The sequence below is a fragment of the Dermacentor silvarum genome, chromosome 3 (assembly GCF_013339745.2).
Source record: "Dermacentor silvarum isolate Dsil-2018 chromosome 3, BIME_Dsil_1.4, whole genome shotgun sequence".
Lineage (NCBI taxonomy): Eukaryota > Metazoa > Arthropoda > Arachnida > Ixodida > Ixodidae > Dermacentor > Dermacentor silvarum.
In genome coordinates, this window is record NC_051156.1 from 183,592,066 (window position 1) to 183,615,323 (window position 23,258).

The window sequence follows — 23,258 nt, forward strand, 5'->3', positions numbered from 1 at the left end:
TCTGCGTCTGTCGTGTTCACCACGCGCGGTCTTTCGCGCTGTTCCATTCCCGTCAAGATCCTAGGATATCTGTTCTGTACGCTATAGACACTGAAAAAATTTTGAATATGTGTAATACTTTCTCTCGAAATTCGTTCCAAAGCGAGAGAAGAGGCAAACGCTGCGTATTTCAGGCGCGGGCAACCATAGCTACGCGAATGACGAACGCCACCCGTTCGTCGAACTGTGGAGCATCAGCTGGCGCTCCCTTTTGCTTTCCTGTTGGCGCAGCGACGCTGGCACCGGGCCCGATGCCGAGGAACCTGGTGTGGTGCACGTTTGGCACGTTCCCGCAGAATTACGACGCCATCAACACGGACAAGCTTTGCGACTTCGCCTTCATACCGATGTACGCGCGGTCTAGCGCCGACACCCTGGTCGACGACAGCAACGTGGACTTGCAAAAGATGTTCGCCATGGCCAGGCAACCTCAGACTACCACCAAGTTTGCCCTCAGCTTCCCGCACCGGCAAGTTGTTCTCGTGGTTTTCAAGTGTTCGTGTGACGAATGAGATGCGGCGAACCTTTATTTTCCAGAATGGAAGATGAGGCGAACCTCTATAACCAGCGCCACCGCTCACAAACCTAAGCGGCGGACACACCCAGATTTAGTTCTAGTAGTAAAAGAAAGCCGGAGCCCTCCCCTACGGCGTGCCTGATAATCAGAACTGATTTTGGCACGTAGAACCCCAGAACGAAGAAAAACATTAAAACCCCACAAAGTGGATGGGAAAACGGCGCCACGGTTGTTCAACTGGTAAGAGCATCGCACGCATAATTCGAAGACGTGCGATCGTTCCCCACCTGCGGCAAGTTTTTTCATCCATGTTCATTTCCACTAATTTATCACTTAATTAATTCACTTAGTAAGTAGAAGAAGTATTTCCCCGTATGTTGTCCTTGGTGTAGTTGTTTGTTAGCTTCTTATAATATATATATATATATATATATATATATATATATATATATAGTCTGCTAGTACTATGCTGTGCGTGGTTCGAACTCATGAAATGGTGCACTCGATTTACGCGCCCAATCATCAGGCACGCCGTAGTGGGGGAGCCCGGACTAATTTTTACAGCCCGAGGGATCTTTAACATGCACCCAATACACAGCACACGAGCGTTTTTGAAATTCGCCCCCATAAAAATGCAGCAGCCGTGAATGGGATTTCACCCCGCGACCTCGTGCTTAGCAGTTGTAACTCATGTTGTAGGGTACAGTATGTACACACTATACTATGTACAAAGCGCATGTAGTGAAAAATCGAATGTTATGCTGTGAGGCTTGGGCTGGACACAGGAAGACTCACATAGTAGGGAACGGTTTAATGCTGGCCTAATGTTACATACACATCACACCGACTGAGCACTACAGCGGCAATGGCTTCACTGACTCGCCATGGCGGGCAAACAAACAAAGGATGAGGCTGCCGGAAACGGAAGCAGGCAAGGTAGGCGACGATGTCGGCGAGGCTACTTGCTGCGCAGGACACGTGGCGCCATCTGTAGCCACCCAGACGAACTAGGCCAAGCACACATCACTCACAATGCGCTGCAGTGTGCGGGGTGCCTACGAAGTTAACAAAACGACCATGAGAGCACCAAGACGTAGGCGGCTGTTTCATGCCCTACATGACACGCATGTCGTGACATTCATGTCATGAGTCCTCAGGCGTCCCTTTAGCTATGCCTGAGAGACCTTCAGACAAAACCTTAGTCATGCTCATGACTATGACTTCTGCCATCAACCTTTAGCCCTTTCCTTTACTTGGTATCGCATCCAAACCCATTTGTTTGTTTTTTTAGTGTCAATCTTTTTTCGATGAATCATTGTCACATTTGCTGAGTCATGGTCATGACTATGACTTCTACTACCATCATTTAGCGTTTATTTGAGTGAGAACCCACGCCCGAACCCATTTCAGTGGTTTTTGAGTGTTAATCTTTTTTTCTGAGTCATTGTCATTTTTGCTGAGTCATACTCAATGCTATGATTTCTGCCAGCATCCTTTAGTGTTTCCTTCACTTAGTACCCACGTCAGAACCCAGCTGAGTGGTTTTTGAGTGGTAATATTTTTCGCTGAGTCATTGTCATTTTTGCTATGTCATAGTCATGACTATGACTTCTACCACCCTCCTTTAGCGTTTCCTTCACTTAGTACCCACGTAAGAACTCATTGCATTGGTTTTTGTGTGTTAATCCTTTCTCGCAGAGTCATGGTCATGACTATGACTTATACCACCATACTTTAGCGTTTCCTTCACTTAGTACCCACGTCAAAAATCATTCCAGTGGTTTTTCAGTGTGAATCATTTTTCGCTGAGTCATTGTCATTTATGCTGACATATGCTCATGACTATGACTTCTACCATCATGCTTTGGTGCTTTCTTCACTTAGTACCTACGTCCGAACCCATTTCAGTGGTTTTTGAGTGTTAATGTTTTTTCGCTTAGTCATTGTCATTTTTGCTGAGTCATGTTCATGACTATGACTTCTACCTTCATGCCTTAGTGTTTCTCTCACTTAGTACCAACGTCAGAATCCATTTCAGTGGCTTTTGAGTGTTAATCTTTTTCGCTGAGTCATTGTCATTTTTGCTGAGTCATGCTCATGACTATGATTTCTACCATCATCATTGAGTGTTTCCTTCCCTTAGTGTCCACGTCCGAACCCATTCTAGTGATTGTTGAGTGTTAATTTTTCGCTGGATCATTGTCATGACCTACATGACACGGAAGTCATGACATTTATATCATGACATATCACTTATGTTCATCATACACTCCTGTCATACTATACCAATTTTGGTACCTACCAAGTTAACGCACCGACCATGAGAGCACCAAGACGTAGACGGCTGTTTCATGACCTACATGGCACGCATGTCATGACATTTATCTTATGACATATCATATATCTTCGTCATATACTCTTGTCATAGTATGCTAATTACCAATTAACATACCAAGTTAACGAAACGACCATGAGAGCACAAAGTCGTTGGCGGCTAGATAGATAGATAGATAGATAGATAGATAGATAGATACTCTCAAAGTAGCAAATGTTCGGCAAGAAATAAAAGTGCTTCGCAGTTAAAAAACCTGGACATCTTGAACTATTGTGGTGCAAGGCTGGAGTGAACAGCGGAGCTGGTGATCGACTTGGCTTCTCTTCCAGGTTTTATGAGGCTTGGCTAAGTTTTCCTAGGAAATCCTAAGTGCTGCTAGGCACGGTATTCCGAATCGACTCGTCGCCTACCCGCACATTCTCGCTTGGCCGCACGACGCGCTTCAAGATGAGCGGCTTTCTTCTTCGGGTGTCCGGATCTTCTTTGGTCGTCCCATGTCAAGGGTACATGTACTCGCCACAGAGTCAACGAGAGTTCTGCCGCCGTCGTGGCGGCTCCGAGCTTTACCTTCCCGGTGACGTCACGGCCAAGCTGCGCCTCCACATTTGCCGGGGCGTGGCTGGTCGAAACCTGCCGAGCCGACGCCAGAGGCGCCTGCTGCACTCACGGACACCGCGCGGCTCGATACGCGGGGAAACGCGGGCGGCGTCGCAGCAGCTCTGCGCAGTTGCCTCGTTGGTGCTGCTACAATTTATTTCTCACTCTCGCTCTCATTTTCTTTTTTCCTCTCTTGAGCATAGCTCGCGCCGCGCGCATGCTCTCCTTTCCTCGGAGAGGAGGCGAAGCACACGCCGCTCCGCGTGGTGGTTGCTAGGCAACCCAGGTGACTCATCGCTCCGCGATGTTTTGCGGCTAGCGGCACAACTTACGGCCGGCCTAAACAGCTCCGCGATTAAAAAAGGTCTGTGGTGTTGACTTTGCCTTGAACTCAATCTGGCAAAATATGTGCAATGTCTGTGCAGACAACGCCCTAGTCAAATCGCAGTCCACTCACTGCCGCTGTTTTGCAGCCCAGCTATCCTTGTGTACCTTACGGGCGCAGGGATTTTCATTTTGTTTTTCTTGGTAAAGGATGTCATTCTTGAATGCTATATAACAATTTCCTAAACGCGTAGGACAATTTGGTTACATGCAACACTTGTCCGATGCTGGAAATCGGTGACATCGGTATTGACTCTTTCACCTTTGCAGAAGGAACGCCGAAGTTATTGAGCACGTCAGGGATCCCCAAGGTCAGGTGAAGCTTCAAGACTACTGGAACGGGAACATCTACCATCACGCCGTCCTTGACTTGGAAGTTAAGCCCTGGGAAAACCTGAACATCCAGAATGAAGTTCAGGCGGTGTTCGACTTACTGAAGGTGCGCGCGTATTTGCACCCATTGCATGACCGCGATCTGCAAAATGAGCATGCTCTCGAGCATGACCGACACCACCTATAGATAGCACAAGGCCTGTTAACTTCAATTCATGACGTCATGCTGCCTAGCTCAAAATTTCTATTGGCAAGCCTGTCGTGACGAAAGGGGTGACGTCGAAGTCACCGCTGCTGACTCGGGAGCATCCCCATTAGATTCTACGGCATTCGGGCGAGGTAGCATGACGTCATGGATCGAACTGAAGAGGCCTTGGGCTACATAGGTGGTGTTGGCACAACCCACTTCAATAATGCATTAAACTGACATTTCGAATGCGACAGCCTTTCTTTGCATACCCAAACACACTTTCGTGAATCTAGCTCCATATCTGCTCTCGAAGCTGTATGAATGAAAAATGGGAAACGAAAAAAAAGGATAACTGCATAATTTTGGTATAAACCAAGGAGAACGTGACTGTGATATGAGCTCTCTACTACTACTCTACTAGTGTACCTTTCGTATTCCTAATGTTGTCGTGCGCGTGCACGGACACGGACACAAAAAAATACAAGGGAGCACACGACCTTCCTTGTCGCACACTTGTGCGGGCGCTGCCATTTCAAGAGGACCTACCAGAAGGTACTTACGACCACTCTCATCTACTTGTGTCGGAGTGCTGACGTCTTAATGGAATACCAGGCCAGTTCTTTTGACACGTCGAAAAGTGCTGTAGCCATGATACTTTGCAAGCTCTTGAGCGATGTTACGTTTTATATTTTGGGATATTTATTTGTGTGTCTGCTTTGATGGGTTTCCATGTGTGCAGGAGCTGAAGGACTGGCAGCTAAAAGTGAACGCGAGTCACCCCAAGCCCGGCGCGCCTCACGGTGGCTACATTGTCCTGGGCATCCGAATGTGGCCGGCTAATAAGACGCCATTCCTCGGAAACGTCACGCAGCAGCTGGAGTAAGTAAGCAAGTGATGATAGCTACTAGGAAGTACGCCTTCCCGTATAGCGCAGCCTTTTCGCTTGAAAAAAGAAAAGAAATAGAATCACGAAGTTTACAAATTTGTAGATCTGCACCAAGAACGGATATCGCAATTCTGCAAAACTGGATCTTTAAGAGTATCCAAAGAGTACAAATTTGATATGTCAATTTATATCTTAATTTGTTAAATAGCTTGTAAAAGTTTTTCAAAGCTACTACTCACATATTAGTGATTTATTTTAGAGCCATGTTAATAGTATGTAAATTTTGTCCGTTTTAGTTGTAGGGGAAATTTACAGAATTGTGATATCGTGTTTCGTTGCTGAGTTACGGCATTGTAAACTTGATAGTTTCGTTTTCTGAAAATTTACGATGTTTGCCAGTTTTAATGTACAAATTCCGATATAAATCGAAAATGTGCCGCCAACAGTCCCTAGACTTTAACTTTTTCTTTTGAAGTACAACAAACCTCATCAAACTTGGTACATTGCTGCCGAGAAAAACGAGTTCTCCTTCCCCATGTATTTAGGTAGGATCCCCCGAGCAAAAGCTTCCTCTTAAGAAGACATGCTCCCGCAAATCCAGATTCAATAGAAGTAAAGGTATGTGCGCAGATATTAGAGTTTAATTTCACCATCTTGCAATATGTTTCACCATCTTGCAACCTTTCTTTGCCTCTTCCCCTTCACTTTTTCGCGTATGGCTGCTGCCTGCTGGCTGATGTCTTGCAAGATAGTTCAGTACCACACGTAGTGCAATCAAGCACCGAATACAGGGTAAAATAGAAGGTGACGCACGTAAGCGCACACAGGAGCTCCGACAGCCACATACCGTCGTCGTTTTGTCGTCTTCTTCATTCTATTGTCGTTCTTTTATTGCCATCATGTCATTGTTATTGTTGTCACGCCGTCGTCATTGCGCTGTAATATCGTTATCACGTCGCCATCGTCAGGCCGTCGCCGTCATTTCCATTGTTGTCAATCCGACTTCATCATCCCGTTGGTTTTAGCATCGTCATCCAATATGTCGTCATGCCGTCATCGTTACGCCGTCGTAGTCATCCCGTTGTCTTACTGTCATCGTCGTCATTTTATCGTCACCATTCCATTGACGCCATTGCGTCGTCGTCATTATATGGTCCTCCTTATGGGCATTATGGTCCTTCTATCGTCGTCGATTTGTCGCAAGGATTCTAAGGTCGCCATGCCGTCGGCGTCATGCCTTCGTCGTCGTGCGTGGGATGCGCCTGATGGAGCACCACAAGTTTAAGTTGAGAAAGACGTTTCTCAGGGAAAAATGTGCACAACATGGTAGCAAGTTCTACATGTGGAAATGGTCGATAAAAGAAAATAGCATTCTTCGCAAATCAATGAAATCTTTGTTTAGACTGATTCTCACAGTGCGTGGTATTTTGCATATTTTTAGCTTCTGCATAACTTATCTGGTTATATTTCAGTGCCCCCGAGAAGTGGGAAAGGTATGTGGAATGTTTGGGATTCACACCACGCATCGGCGAGTTTTATAAAATAGTCTATATTGCTCCCCATGAACAAATATTTCAAATAAATTAAATTTTTGGTGGTATAAATACAATTGGCAAGGAATGCGGAGGCGTGCAGAGTATTATTTCCTTGCTGTTTAAAAACTATGATTACGAGAACATGGAAAGATAGAATGTAATAGTTAGCCGCCACAAAAAGCGCAAAGCTTCAAGCGCGAAGTTGCGGCAAATCTTGTTTTCATTTCATTTTATTTCCTTGTGGACCCCTTGCGGGGTATTACACAAGGAGTGGGAATACGAGACATTGAAGTAAAGGTTGTCCACAATATTATTTACAAAGCATTTGTTATTTCTTCCATCAAGCCAGATGAAGTGTTGATGTCGGCGATGTTGTGGGGAAGGCTGTTCCCCTCTGCTGCTGTGGGGGCGAGGGAAAAGAATTCAGCAGGGACACTTAAGACTACATACGTGGGCATGCAAAAGCATTATACCGTTTGTAAACCCCGGAACGCCATGAACACGCTCATTTTGTACACTAATGACGTGCCGCCACCTTCACCCCATTGTTTGCTCCGTCACGCGCATGCCTAATGACGCACGCACTAGCCACACCTTTAGTAAGCCAGAACCCTGGAGCCACCATGGCGTCGTGGAAGCGTGGAGGGTGGCGATGCACGTTTGAGTTTTCACCTAACCAGTGCCTTACATGATAGTAATTTAACATGCTGAGCAGCATGCCGAAGGTTACGTTTTAGAAATGCTACAGTTATTGCTACGTTATGCTATGCTATTAGCAGATGAATGATGTGATTGACGTTCGCTACATGTGAGCACCAGTTTAAGTAATACGTTATAGTAAGGCCAAGATATTTGAATGCGCCCACGGCGTCAATGGGGATGTTGGTAATTGCAACATGAGAACTGCTAAATACTAAGAACAGGAGGGCACCTAATACCGAACTTTGGGGAACGCCAGATGTTACAGGAAGAAAGTCTGAACTAGTGCCGTTAATATTGACCTATGTAAATAATACTATACTTATGTAAAGGCGTTTACTACCATTGTAGCCGAGCAATTGCTGCGCCACAATTTGCTCTAGTGCTTTTGTAGGAAACTGCGGAGCTCAGATTGTACTTGCGCGCGGGTTGACTCATCTATTCTGCCGGATTTCGGGCACGGCGTGTTCTTCAGGCGGTTCAAAGTGGACGGCTTCCTCCCGTGGACTCACTTCACGGAGGACGAGTTCACCGCCGGATACCCGCAGTGCGTCATCACGGGAGCGTCGCCACTCAAGGACGTCAACAACAACAACACCATGGACATGGTGAGGTGCTGCCCGCATTCTCTAACAAAAAGAAAGCAAACAAGCAAACAAACCAACAAAAAAGAGAGAAAAAAGTAAAAAAAGAAGCAGCATGCTCAGCTAGCTTTGCGCCAGTTCCGTAACTGGCATCTACTTCAGTCATTCGAGAAGTCATTGTGGGGGAACTCCTTCTCACTTGCGCTCTGCCTTTCAACCGTGTATTTTTTTAAACGCAGATTTAATTTGGGCAAGTAATTGTCTGCATTCTCTAAATCTCCGCCGATTCGGTATTGTGTGCGACAAATGCATCTTCATTTGTTGTGTGCAGCACCCTTCAAAGATACGGGACTGGAAGTGCGTGTGAATTAGTAAAACAAAACACCCTGTGGCATTTAAAGATCGAAAATCACTGTTTAGGTGTAATTAAAAAAAACTAGTTCATCAGATTCGGTTATTTTACCCACTTAAAAATCAAAACTATAAGTCCTACCCTGAGCGTAATCTTGGTAAACTAGGAAAACGTCCATACTACGGTACAAAAACATCTCGCACTAACCATGACGTCATGAATATTTGTGGCATCGGCTCAGACATCACTATGTTATAGGCTAACATTTAAGGATGAAGACTGCGTTGTAAAAGCGCGAGAGGCTCTACATAGCAAGTTTTGAGGACTTTCTGCTGTATCAAAATCACCGTACACGGCGAAAATATACTTTAGAAACGGGGACCTCAATCACGTAGCAACGTTGAGGTTTAACGAGCCATTAAAAAGGCTAAACCTATGCCCTACGTTTCCTTCGTAAATTACGAGTATTTTTTTCTCGACATATAAGTGAAAGGTCCTCAAAGAATACTTCACCAGTCCCTAAATAGTTATGCGTTGCTATTTAGCTGGCAGTTTAAAGGTTTCGTTTTCCTTCCTTCATCGCTCGCGGAGTGTTGTTCACTCCATTTCGCTCGCAGTTCCAAGTGCTGGAGTGGGTGAACAGCAGCACGACGTGGAACATTTACCCTTCGCTGGCCATTTCGGTGTCGATGTGCACGCGCATCTACAAGACCAGCACGGGGACGACCGCAATGTACGGCGACACGTGTGTGGACAACGGCACTCCGCCCGGCCCATCTGCCGCGGTCAGTATATAGGAACACTGCAATCACGGTGCGGCAGGGGTAGGAGCCCGCGCACGCGTGTAACATCTTCTCGGCCAGTATTCCATAAAAAGGTTCTTAAGCGAAAAAAAAAAATTGTCCATTTCACCCGTAGGCGAAGCATTCAAAGCGACAAGCAAGGTTTAGCGCTGTGCTCGAGCTCCTCGCACGGCGTTCTAACAATACGCGGAGGCAACATGGCGTCACGCTACACGCGAGACACCTGCTCCTGTGTGGCAGGAACAGCCTCTGGCAGACACCAGGCTTCTCACAACGCTGGCGAGGTGAAGTACACCGGCAGTGGAGTCACCGGTGTCGCAGCTCGATGGCGCGCAGGTGCGCGAGCCGAGACCGATGGAAAACCGTCCGTGCTTTTCAGTGCGCAATTGACCATTTGCAAAAATATTATGCATGCGCGAAAAATTTATTTTCCAACCAAAGGTGCTTATCTGGTCGTTATCTGTTCCGCCATTTTCGAAAAAAGAAAGAACGGAATGAGTCGTCATAGATAGGCGCTGACACGCTTTTCTTCTGTTTACCTTGAGACGGCATAAGGGACTGACCAGTGGTCAAGAGCACCTGTTTTATAGGGTTGCACTATCGCTCTCTCGTGAAATGCAAGTGACTCAGCCCAACTCAGCTGGCCGAGAAGCTATCAAATATCACCGATAGCGAAATCACCTTGTTTTCCAACCAAATATTGTAGAGGACGCGCAGAATTTCGCAAGTCGTCAATTGTAGGATTAGATTTAGCCTGCCACTTACTGTCAATTCCGCTGAGGTCAGTGTATATCCCGGTGTAAGATATATACTCTTTAGATCGGGATACTTCTCACGGCTTGCTTGCGAGACGCGATCGACCAGATAAAGTAGTGATGGCGCGCGTCCAATGGCGCGGTAGACGGCAGCGGATACCCATCGGCGGGAAATTCGGTTGGAAAGTGGTTAGAACGCAGGCGAGAGCTTGCGCGGACAAGCAACCAGAGAACGGCGTTTGCACGCGTCGTCGCGTCGCTGTATCTGATCCGTTGAGGCCATGCCATCTCCCCTACGCTCTCTCCCTCCCCATGTTCACCTACTTTCGGACGTCACTGAATCATTTCGGATTTCCCGCGAAGCGCTGGTTGCTATATCAGCGGGAGATAAAACTAATGAATACAATCACCATATATGTAGAGCAAACGCGCCTTCTTCCGATGCGCGAAAGGCCGTGGGGGAGGGGGGGAGGGGGAGGGAAGGGAGGCGACGTTTAGCAGGACGTGCGGCACCAAGTGCCTATTTATATCAGAGGCTCCGGCAACAGTCACCAACGCCGCACGCATTTTGAGCGAACGCGGGCAAAATGCCGACGGCGTCGACAACAGTTCGGCGCGTTGCCGGTGCTGCTGCATGTCCAAGTTTATACAGCTGATAAAGCTAATATCATTACTCCGTATATCTCTCTACAAATTTGCTATCGTTGCAATTGATGCTTCACCTTTCAGGTGAAACGAGTGCGACAACTTTTTCTGTCTTGAAGTTACGCCGTCCCGCCGATAGGTTTCCCGCTGCACCTGCGCTGTTGATACTTTATCTCTACTCGGTTGCGTCTCGCGAGTGTCCTCACCTATAAAGAGTTTACAGGGTGTTTCACTTAACTTGAGCCAGACTTTACAAATATGCAAATGCTACGTAGATGGACTAGGTAATGTTGTTTGCCGTCGCTTGGAGATACTAAGAATGATTTTTGTATTCCGCCTAATTAGACGATTAGTCTTAATTGAATATTAAACTTCTCAATTATTACAATTAGATGAAAAGTGTCAATGAGAAAATTGTAGAGCAACATGAAAAACTCCCGATACAGTTATCTGTTGCTCAATACGCGCTACATAAAAGTGTTTTTACTAGCGTGAAAGATGCCCGCGAATACACGCAAAGTGTCTTGAGCGGCCAGTCGTGCGAAAATTTTGCGTGTATTCGCGGACTTTTTTCACGCTCGGAAAAACTTTTATGTAGCGTGTATTGAGCAACAAAAAGCTGTATCGGGAGTTTTACAGCAAAGCTGTATACCTCTACCAGCCAAGAAAATTTTCGTGTCGTTGGCATAAGCAAAAAACGCCAGGCTGAAAATTGAATACAAACCACATATCTCCTTTGAAATCAGGCATACAACGTACAGCTCAGCACTCGTTTTCAAGAGAAAAATCACAAAACAAGCATCAAAACCACATGATTGATTATAAGGCGCGTGTGAGCAATGGGAACACCCTCCGTCGCGTTCCGGTAAAGATTAGGTTTGCAGCTGCTTCGAAAGGGGTTGACGTCATTCAAAACCCTCGTGTGAAGTGCAAACCATATAATGTATGCTAAGACGTCTGTGAATAGTGCGAAGCACGTTCCTTCTCCCGCGTGTGTTTCCCGGTAAAGATTACGGTTGCGTAAGCTACTCCGAGTGGGAAAGTACTCAACAGCATAGAAATCACGTAGTGACGTCACCACGGTCTAGCAACTCATTCAGTTCATTCCAGGCTACCATGGGTAGACCACGCAAAGTAAAGACGCCCGAAGAACAGCGTTAATATAATGTCGTTGTGAACTAATAAAGGGTATGCTTAAGTACATTTGACTTGTCTCTGGTTTCACTCGTTGTAGAGCCAAGTGAGTTAATTCAAGTGACGTGACAATGGGTAATCGTTGTGGGTGTCGTTTACAGCTTCGCTGTCTAACCACCTTCACAGCGTGGATCGGAGCCACAGTTTTTTTCATGTTGCTCTACAATTGCTTATAGTGCGAGATTTTCCGCGTTTAACGTATTTAGAGCAGGTAGAGTGGAAACCTAAGCCTTCTATTGAAGCGTTAAAGTTTCTGCTGCTGGCGGAGCAGATAGTCGTCATTGTCGGTTTCACGCATTGTGTATTCATTCTTTTCTCCTTTCATCTGTGTTCCAGTATTGCAACGATGCCAAGAAGTACTACCACGTTTTCGATACTCACTACCCAGACCTGGCAGGATACAGCTACAATACAAACTTCGCGGAATTCATGGCGACCTTCGAACTGCCGTCAGCTGTTACGGAAAAGGTGACGACGCAGTAGTCTGACTATTTTAGAGCCTGTCACCGCGATCAACACCACAAACATTACAAAACTATAATTCCTTATATTATGAAGTATAAATTGGTTACCTTGAACCGATACAGGCAGCATAAAATCATTTTGAAGGTGTTTTAAGGAATATCTTATTGTTCAAGAAGTCCGTAATAAATAAAGAAGGGATATATCAAAACACGCACATTTGTTTAATTGAAGTAAACTAGGCAGAAACGAATTGGATACGCTGGCTGGAACAGTAGATGGTGCACGTGACCAAGGTGTTGTCTAAGAACGAATTCTTGACGGCGAGAATAATTGTACGTACTCTAGAAATGCGTTTAGTCCTGTGGCCTGAACGGGCCTCGTGTGTCCGTACGAAATAAAAAAATTTCTGACACAAAGCGTGAACGTATGCAGGATCTGTCCGGAATAGTGGCGTGCACTATTGCCAGGAAATAAATATATTTTAACTTGTTGATACAAACACTTCGAAAATCTTTAAAATCTTCTGCTTCGGCGTCATTACACCGTTTCCATCGTTTCTGCCAAGATTTGTACACCTCCTGATAGGCGGGGGCCGGGACATCATTTATAGCCCGCGCCATAGCCATGTCATTCGGCGTGCTATGACAGAGGGTCCAGGTAGTGGTGATTTTATTGAGGACCCGCAGTAGCTCTTTCAACAATTGACCGAGTCATTCCATGTAAAATATAGCAGCGGCAGTTTTACCAGTTTGTAGAGATTTCGTTGCTCAATGGCAGGCTCCATTTCGGACTCCGATCGAGCTAAAAGGGGATACTTCATTTAGCAATTGATGTTTTCTCTGCAACACGTCACTGACACCTGCCATGACGCGCATGGGTAGTGATGCACAGCCATCATCTATATGAAAGGGTACACCTGATTATTTTTAATTTGAAAGCCTTAGGTGTATATGTTGGCGGTGCCCTTGGCGTGCCCTTCATGGTGACCTTGGCGAAACTGCGCCCTGACGAAAAATGGCCGACGCCGCAAAATATGCTCGGATAGACGTCATATTTCTCAGGGAGGTTCCTGTAAATAAAGTAAATTAGTGGCCTTGAAAATAAAATCTGGTACATTCCGGTCTTGGTGGGAATCGAACCCAGACCTCCGGGGCGCGAGACGATCGAGCACGCTTCCCTGAAGCCACGGCTGCTCCACGGTTCTGGCTTACTAAAGGTGTGCCTAGTGCGTGCGTGTTTGCACGTGTCACGTCGTCGCCATCTCGCTGACTAAAGGTGTGGCCTAGTGCATGCACCAGTATGCCGCACTTTAGGTACTACGTTAAGTGTTCATATGTCGCGTTCAGGAGGTCGCATTAGTGTCACGCGAGTACTTCCCATTGCGGCTTGTTATGTCTTGCAAGAAGTCTAGCCCCGATTGTATAATTTAGTGCATTACCAAGGTGTCTTACAAAGAAGTTTAACCCCGATCGTATAACTTCATGTATTACGAAATGTGCAGCAGGCTTTCGCCTTCTTGTGTTACAAGAGTGTGACACCTGCCGAATTTCTTCAAACGCCGGAAGGGGCCAAACACAGATTCCCTCCCCAAAGGTGTTCAAAGAGACTAAAAGATCAAGAGGAACTCTTAAGTATCAAGTGCCTTGATTTGAACCCATGCATCACGAGTTATTATACTTTTGGAAAAAAAAATTCCCTGTTCCCTTTCATATTGATGACGACTGCACCTTAGACTCCCCTCTACAAGTTCTGCCTGCCGGCGGTGCCATGCAACTGTTCCGTTCGGGGAAAAACCAGTCTTATTACTTCCCGGACACACCCGGTGTGTTGGCGCTTTGGTACCTCCAAAACACGCAGAATTATTAAGAGAATAACGTGGTCAACGGCTTCCTTGATTTAGCCATTGGGTTTATGCCACTAAATAGTGTGTGTCCATTGGCCACTCCTCCAGATTGAGAATGTGTCACTGTGGCACAAGTGGTAAAAAATCCTTCAAATAACTAGATGTATGTCGTGTTTCTCCGTGCATGCACTTGTAATCCCAATTCTACCTTCGAGAAGCCTCACGCATCGCCTTCTTTCTCTTGACATCAGTACATAAACGTTTCATGCTGTACATCTGCCGGATTTGATGTCTGCATTTCGGCATAACTTGTGAAACGGGGTATAGTGCATAAAGAAAAAAAAAACGCATTGCATTCGAGTATAGTTATCATGTTTGCGGTGCATAAACGTAAACATTGTGTCAGATATTGAAATTTCATTTTCTTTAAACTCGTCGGGTGCATGGTTTCAGGGGAAAGTACATGTGTGGCTTCATTGAAATACTTCCAGCTATGCGAGGCCAAGTACCGGTACGAGAGCTTGGATATAAGCTTGGCGCTCTTCGACATCGAGTGCGAAGACTGGCAGGGAGTCTGCGTCAGCAGAGACTCGAACGTGGTCACAGGCCACGACAGGATCAGCTTCATCTACCAGTACAGTTCCGGCACGACGATTGCAAAGCTGAAAGCGCGGTCAATCCCCGATTGCCCGTGAAGAAGGAACGTGTTCCTGTGCAGCGACAAAGTTCTATATATACCATCGAAAAGGGGGAGGGGGGGGTTGCTGTCGTGTAGTATACGTACGACGCCGGACTATAGACTGGTCGCAGCGCTTAAACGCTGGGAGAAAATTCCGGCACTTTCTTTGGGCACTCCATATATTTTAAAGAAAAAGGGGGGAAGGCAATGCCTGCTTTTCTGCCAATAATTTATATTTGAGCAATCAAATGCACTTGCCATGGAGTGCGGAAGCTCTTGTGTGGGCACGAGCAGGACAAAAAACGAAGTTATTACGGGGCAAGCACAGTTGCTCGCGTAGTCACTATCACTACATTTGTCTATAGCGCTTGCTTGTTTTGAGCTTTGTGCCTTGTGTGGGGACCAGGGTCGGGGATAGAGGAAAAATCTTCTTACCTTCGACGCGCGTTCCGCTCGTTCTCTTGATGGACACGGCGAAGATTCACTTCTACGGTGGACCGATATCGCGCGGAACTTTAGAAGCGCTTGAATTGATTGTATATCAGTGGCATTTACTATTTTATTCGCTTCACGCAGATATCGTTACGCAATTCAACATTATTTCTTGTGACCAATGCAAACTGTCACGATGTTGAGTTGCAACCTTCCCTATTTGCGCGGTCTCTTATTATTTTTCTTTCTTCGAATCGCGTATCATACATTGCGTCGCCCTTTTGACATTGACTACTGGATTTTGCAATAGGCAACACGTTCGTCGAGAATAAAGCTAGTGCAAGCTTGCATGTTTCTACACTCTGTCGCAGGACTTTAGGGTTTTCATTATGGTTGATTGTTTATTCTACAGATTGCCTTGAAAGTTGTGTTTTTGCGGTGTTTAGCCAGACGTCTATTTCTCAGCTCCGATGTAAATACGCTTGCGGTAACCTGCGCATTGCTGAAGCTACTAACGCGACAACTTCGAAAAGCTTTTTTAAAAAAAGAAACGAACACTCGCCTGAAAAAGTTTGCAAAACTTTGAAACCAAGTAATAAATCTACGCACAGCCAACGCATATGTTTGGGCTTTATAGGTGTTTATTCTTCCTTGCACTAGCCCAGTTCAAGCCATCTTAACTCTGAGCTCGCTGGGCAATATATCGAAGCGTTTATTCATGCAGATGTAACCTATGTGTACGAAAATGACAGAGTGAGGAAAAGGTGAGCGCCTCGTCCAAGTTTTCCCGCCAAATGTAGCAGATGTGTGGTTGATAAGGATCCTTTTACCACTTTTGTTTTGAATGTTCGCAAAGGAAAACACTTTTGCCTCAACCTGTATACACTGAAGAGCCTATTCTTTGAATATGCACGCTTTGTTGGAATGCCACGGTGCTTACGCTTCCCAAAACGATTTCCTACCAACTCAAAAAGCATCTCGGCCGCTGAAAGGAGTGAACCACTTTTCCACGCACGCCTTGAGAAAGTATGGTGGCGGCTTCTGGTGCAGTGCATAAAGAATGGGGTGGCCCATGAGGCTCGAGCCTACAAAAGAAGCCCGGACTAACCTAACCTAACCTAACCTAACCTAACCTAACCTAAAATGCCTTGGAACTGAAGCAAGTAAATTCTCTCCCCCGTCTGACCTCGGCTTGGGTAGTATGGTGACTGGCGTTAATGGTGATTACTGGATGTGTACGAACAAGATGTTATGGCGATCGTCTGAGGCAAAAGGAGACAGGAGCTGGTAGGTCGCTTAGTTTCATCAACAGTGCTTCGGTATCTCCACTTTACGAGATTCGACCCATTATTGCGTGAGAGAATATATAAGGCATATTTTAGCTCGCGTGCATGTGACCGCTTACATTTTCTGCATAGATCGGAGACAGAGCAGATTGCAGAAAACCGGAAAAAAAAGGGAAATTTCCGAGAGACAAAACTTGCGCATATAACCGCTTTCGCTTTCCTGGATAAGTGACGAAGGCTGACGAATCTGCACAAATTCAAAGCAGAGGTTGATTTAGTCGCATCTGCTGCTCCATCCGGAAATCCTCTGTGAGCTTGACTGATTGCCGTATATATAAACATTAAATTTTCATCGGCTCTATTTTAAGTATTTTTCCACTTATCGATGCCCTATTATTCTGTATATTGCATTCACGTTATTATCATGCAATTTCGCCTTGGCACACCGTACTGTTTCCCGAGAACTTCCTGTTTATAGGAATCATCGACGAGCGTGATTTATGCGTAGTGTCTTCATTACTTGAGTGGCGGCGCTGTGCTCCACTCACTGGGCTTCGGAACGAGGGCCACCTGTGAATAAAGGTCGGTCGTTCCTATTGAGTTTTATCTGGCTACTACTTAGCAGGTATGAATGCGGTAGCGTGAAGCTAACAGTTGTGAGCACATGGTGCCTGCTGTAGTCAATTTCAGTAGATTCGTTTGTTATAAACACCGATAAAAGCCGTCAAAAGCATTCATAAAATGATAAGTTTCTTAGATAAGATAAATGGAAGCGTGCGCCTAATTAGGAGCCTCATATACTATCACAGGTTATGCGGATAATAATTTATGCTTCGCAGAGCCGTCAGAAGCAACTTGATGTACATAATCAAATGTTCGAATTTCAAAACTTCGTTGCTCGACTCCTACCGCTCAACTATAAGCAGCATAATTATTTTATTGCGATAGCCATTATATGGACACTCCAAGCGGATTTCTGCCGTCAGCGTTACCGTCATCGTCATCGTAACCGTGAGGTTCCGTATAAAGTTCAACGGCGATTCGCCGCGCGCCGTATGCTGTATGGCCAGTGAAAGCGCGCGAGATACGTGCGCTTTCACCGAGTGCGAACGCCCGGCGGAGACCAAACGCGATCGTCTTCCGTCGAGTGAAAGGTCGTGGGGATGGGAGGGAGGGAGGGAGGGAAGGCGACGTTTAGCGACGGCACCAACTGCGTATCTTGCGACCGGGTGCAAGGGGAACTGGCGACTCAATCTCCCACGCGAAAGGAGGAAAGCCGGAAGGCATCGCGGGAGGGAGGGGGTGCGGCTTCTACTCTGCCAGCAACTCCGTACTTGTACTTTGCGCGGCTGCGGGCGGTCACGCGCACCGTATCTTGAAAGCGATCTGCACACCGCTGCTACCTTTGTATGAGCTGTGCTTTCGCCGCTCAGTTTCCGTTGAAGCGATAGACGGCACGAACCTTCGCTCGCTGCTGACACCACACTTGCTCACGCCAGTGTTTTGACAGTGGTTGTCGGCGGTCATCGAGTGTGATCTATTCATGTTTGCTTGTGCGCGCTGAGACCATGCATGTTAATTCAGTTAGTAAGCGAATGTGTCCAAGTTTATGCACCCGATAAAACTACTATCCTTACTCCGTATAGCTCTCTACTGATTTGCTATCGCAATTGATGCTTCGTCTTCAGGCGAAACTGCGACTTTTTTATTGACGTTATATAATTATGTATTTTATTGTACTGTATTGTGGCTTAAAATGAATGCAGACGCAAATGAGAAAACCAATAACAGGCTGGTAACTATCCTACACACATGCCAACCACCGTATACGTGACTCTGATAGGAAATATATGAACGCGGCGCTTCTGCTCCTATATCAGATGGGCGCCTACAGCGCCTACAATGCCACCATGGTGGGAGAACGAAACGTTTGAAACCTTTAGCGAGAAAATGAGTAATTATGTTGTCTCTTACCGACAGAAAGAAGCAAATTAACCAATTAATGGGTAAACAAGTCATTGGTGAACATTCTTCTAGTTTACCTTTTTGAGATGCAAGCAAATTACGTTATTGAACGTATCGATTATTCTGACGTGTTGGTTACAGGGCTTTGCGTATCTGCTGGCATACCGACGGTTGCAATGACGGCACAAACTTAAGAAAACAGACAATATTATCGCAAATACTTTGCGGCCTGGATGAGATTGAAAGCCTTTCACATTATGCGTTCGCGCTGTGCCTAACCCACCGCTTGCGAACGAGAGCAAATTTATGGTGAGGCGAGAATGGAGAGCCGTTATGTTCCATGGGCTGTCAGTTTTTCCTGGACACGTTGTTTGCACATCTTTGCACATCAATGTCCGTTTGTGTAGGACGCAATCACGAAATTCTATGTATACATTTTCGACAACGCAGTAGCTGGGGGAGAAATCAAAACTTTTGATTAGTTATTTCCGAAGTGACCACCACCACAAACTACGTCTGGTAGCACTCTCTCACGCAGCTTTGGCTCCGGATCTTTGCTGGAGTTCCACCGAAAATGGAATGCACACAGCAACCGTCTGCTTTCTTAGGCAGCGTCAATAGTGAGAGATGACCTTACTCGCTTCCTCAAATTCTGCGCTCGTGTTCATTATAAAGCTCTATACGACGTAAGCTAGGCGGATGTGTGTGCTATTACACTGCAGTAATATGTTCAATATAATGTCAAAAAGTTGCTTGGTGCGTTTTATATCCTGCCACTGACTACACTGGCGTACACAGAAGCAGAATTTTATTTTATAGCTGCCAATGCAATCAGTAGATTGTAATACTGTCAAACCTCGATGCAACGAACACTGGTATAATGAATTATCGGATCATCATCATCGTCATCATCGGCCTATATTTTTATCCACTGCAGGACGAAGGCTCCTCCCTGCGATCTCCAATTACCCCTGTCTTGCGCTAGCTTATTCCAATTTGCGCCTGCAAATTTCTTAACTTCATCACCCCACCTAGTCTTCTGCTGTCCTCGACTGTGCTTCCTTTTCTTGGTATATATTCTGTAACTCTAATGATCCACCGGTTATCCAATTATCGGATACAACAAAGTAAATACAAAGATTGGTTTGTCGTGCGTTATTTTAATGGAGTATTCTCTATCATAAGGGAATCAAAATGCGGGATCCCAGGCGGTATTGGTTATTGGGAAGCTGACTCCGGTTTGCACGTGCCTAAAGATATACATTTTGGTGGCAAACATGTCAAACACAGACACCGAATGATTTTTTCAGACGTCTGATTTGTCGGACCTGCATGTATGGATAGATGGATGCTATGAGTGTCCCCTTTGAAACCGAGGGTAGCGCCACCAAGCTATCTTTCTCATTTTGCCTAATGTTTTAAGTATAAATATTTCTTTAATATGCAAAAATTCTCAGCATCAAACTTTCTGAGAAGTTGTTTTTGTGCGCATCTGTTGTTTGTGGTCTCCCTACTTTTCTGCAACCAATTCTCCGATCTCTGTTGCGGATATGTTTACTTTCCCCCTGCTATGTCTGAACCCTAGGGCTTCAAGGAGGCCGACAGCTGGGTAGATATCTTCACATTCTAGTAAAGCATGCTCCATCGTTTCTTCTAGCTTTACCGCAGCAAGCCCATGCTTCCTCTTCTTAAGTGTACCTCTCTTTATAACTACGCGTTCTTAGGCATCCTGATCTCGCTTCAAGAAGTAAAGAGCTTCCCTTTCAGTTATTATAAGTTGTTTGTTTCCTGATTTCCTTTTTACCTCTTAGGTAGTTAATCAAAGCCGGTTTCTTTTCCGTTGCCGCCACCCAGGAGATTGCCTCATCATTTCTCACTTTGCGTTTAACGTTCTTTGTTGCCATGTTGCCTACTATACCGCTCGCATACTTGGTGGTAAGCTTCGTAGTTCTTTTCCTCCGTGAGTCAATTTTTTTTCTGTACAAATACTTGAACACTTTCGCAGCCCATTTACTTTATTTCATGCATGATTCCTGCGGCACCGCCACCTACCTCTAGCACTAGCGTACAGCGGCTATTACCAAAATTTAAATACTACACGGCGCTTCGGGCATGAACCACGCGTGCGATGCTGTAAACATGGCTGCCAGGAAGAATGTGGCCGCCATGCAGACTCGCCCAACTGCCGACGAGGCAGCGCCGGTTAGGCAATGCGGCCGGTGGAGTGGCTGGCGACAAGCCGTCGCGAGAAGCTAGCCGCCAATATGTTCGCACTCGTACACCTTATCGACAATCGAATGTGAGAGCCGCCGCAACGGCTAGACTCACGGCCGTAGTAGCTGAGAATGGATCCACGTGCGGTTGTCTCTGTGCCCGAAAAGTCTTTCGGCGCGGTGCACGTTCTGGCCAGTGGCTTGGCTTGGTTGGACCGGAGTCGGTAAACCAATGTGCTGATCCCGCATGATAGCACCGATCGCATGGCTGCGTATTCGCAGTGGTACCGAGCGCGTACGTGTATGCAATTTATTGTGGTTCCCGTGCCTTGTATCGGCACGGGTCAACAAAATTCGCAGCCGGTCCTATGCTCGCCCGTCGCGTTTCGCCCCTCGCCCATCCAGTTTGCGTTTCTGTCACAAAAACGTGATCGCGTTTTTTTTTTTTTGCCTATACGTGCGGGTATGCTTATATCGGATATAAATAACATAATTTCGTGTCCGATGGGACTTTGCTATAGCGAAGTTCGACCGTAACACTACATGTAGGCCAGGCTCTTAATACAGCAAATGTCCTTGTCGTGACCTCTGATCCACAGTGGTCGAACAAGAGATGTCTCTGAAGCGAAGCTTTCGACAACGGTACATGCGTTCGTCAGTGCCCTGACGAAAACATGTCAGGACTCTGACTTTGTCGAAACGTTGGCTCAAGTCTGACACACCCCTTGTTCGACCACCACCATCGATCGCTTCAAGTCTATGCCTTACTGTGAACTTTTGCCTTGCTTGGAGTTTCACTGGGAGCAGTTGATCTTGAGTCGGCGTTAGGTATGAGGCTGCAAAGTTCAGGGAAATTAGTTTTCGTCTGCGAGTTTAAGGGTGAGCCCCTGATTTCCTGAATATTTATCGTGCTTGAGAGGCCGTAAGCGGCATTGTCGGCACCCATTGTGTGATGAGACAGATGGAGCAGGTGATTCTGTGACTCTGGGGGACCCCGAGTAAGTATTTGCTTGTGAGCACATTAGCAAGCCTGTCTCAGTCTAATTTTGGAGAATCCGAGCCGGACTGAGTTTCGCGGGATGTAATTATGGTGTCTGAGAGTCAGGGTAAGCTTTGCATGGTTCTTCTTCTCCTTCCTCTTCTTTCTGAGATTTTACGTGCCAAAGCCAGTTCTGATTATCAGGTACGCCGTAGTGGAGGGCTCCGGATTAATTTTGACCACCTGGGGTTGTTTAACGTGCACTACACGCTTGCCTGGGTCGTGAGCGCTTGAGCCCAAGTAAGTCAGGCTGGGTCTGATCTTCATGAGTAAATTTGAGCAAACCATAAAGTAAAAATATATTTTAGTAATGATTATGAGTGAGTTTTGTTTATTTTGTCGAGCGACGGCAATAGCAGTGTACATTCTCTATCAAAAGATACATTTAATTCTTGCGAAAAACAACCGAAAAAAAAAACTTTTATTTATTCTTGGCTTGATACCACAAAAGCAAGCACCAGATAGGTACAGCTTATTCCACTTTACATCTTCATATTAACCGTTTTCGTCCTAAAGATTAGCGAATCCCATGCATAGGCGGAAATAGGTAATAAGCGAAGCTTTTTTTTTTTTTGACGTTTACAGAAACGCCCTCACTTCACTGCTCCTTCTTAACTTCAAATGTAAATCAAGGCTCAATGCACGCACCGGTCCCATTTTGCTCAGTTAACTTCTTTCTCCAACTCAGCTGCTTTTGTTGCCAGCTTCTTCATGTCTGTGTAGCCGACTTAAATTTTCTGTTACCGACTTTTTGTTCATTTCTTTGTAGCACGAATGTCAACGCTCAATGCTATCTCTGGTCCCATTCTGTTATCTTCATTACTTTATTCCCACTCGGCTACTCTTGATGTCAACTTAATCACTTCTCTGTGATTGACTTCTTCAATTTTATTGCGATAGCAATTATATGGACACTTCTACCGGATTTCTGCCGTCGCCGTCGTCGTCGCCGTCGCCGTCGCCGTGAGGTTCCCTATAGATAAAATCTTCGCCGCGCTCCGTATGCCCGAGCGGAAGCGTGCGGGGACGCGTGCTATCACGGAGAGCGAACGCACTCAATCACCCACGCGCAAGCAAGGAAGCGGGAAGCCAGCGCCGGAGGGAGCGCGGGGGGGAGGGGGGGCGCACTTCTACGCTGCCAACAACCGCGCTCGTCGCTCGTCCGCACCGTCTCTTATCTCCACACGGCTCTGACCTTTATGCGCCGTGCATTCGCCGCTCAGTTTCCGTTGAAGCGATAGACAGCACGCACCTTCGCCCACTGCTGCGGCGTATATATGCGCTTGCTGCTAGCGTTTTGACAGTCGTTGTCTGCAGTCATTCAGTGTGATCTATTCATGTTTGTTTGTGCGCGCTCACCCCACGCTTGTTCAATCAGTTCGTAATAGTGGGGCCACATTTTCCAACGCACGCTACACATGCAATGCTGCCCGGGTCGGCAGTGCAGCGCTACAGGTGTGTCCCTTCGCACGCGCTGCCCACGGGAAG

The 23,258-nt window shown here is 46.2% G+C and overlaps 1 protein-coding gene across 1 annotated transcript in view; it reads left to right on the top strand.

The window, feature by feature from the left end:
• The window catches only part of LOC125944411 (uncharacterized), a 55,863-nt gene extending 41,012 nt beyond the window's left edge, over positions 1-14,851 (top strand). Inside the window, exon 4 of the mRNA XM_049664867.1 lies at positions 14,648-14,851. Coding sequence (XP_049520824.1) covers positions 14,648-14,851 — 204 coding nt within the window. The remainder of the gene's footprint in view (positions 1-14,647) is intronic.
• The last annotated feature ends 8,407 nt before the right edge of the window (positions 14,852-23,258 follow it).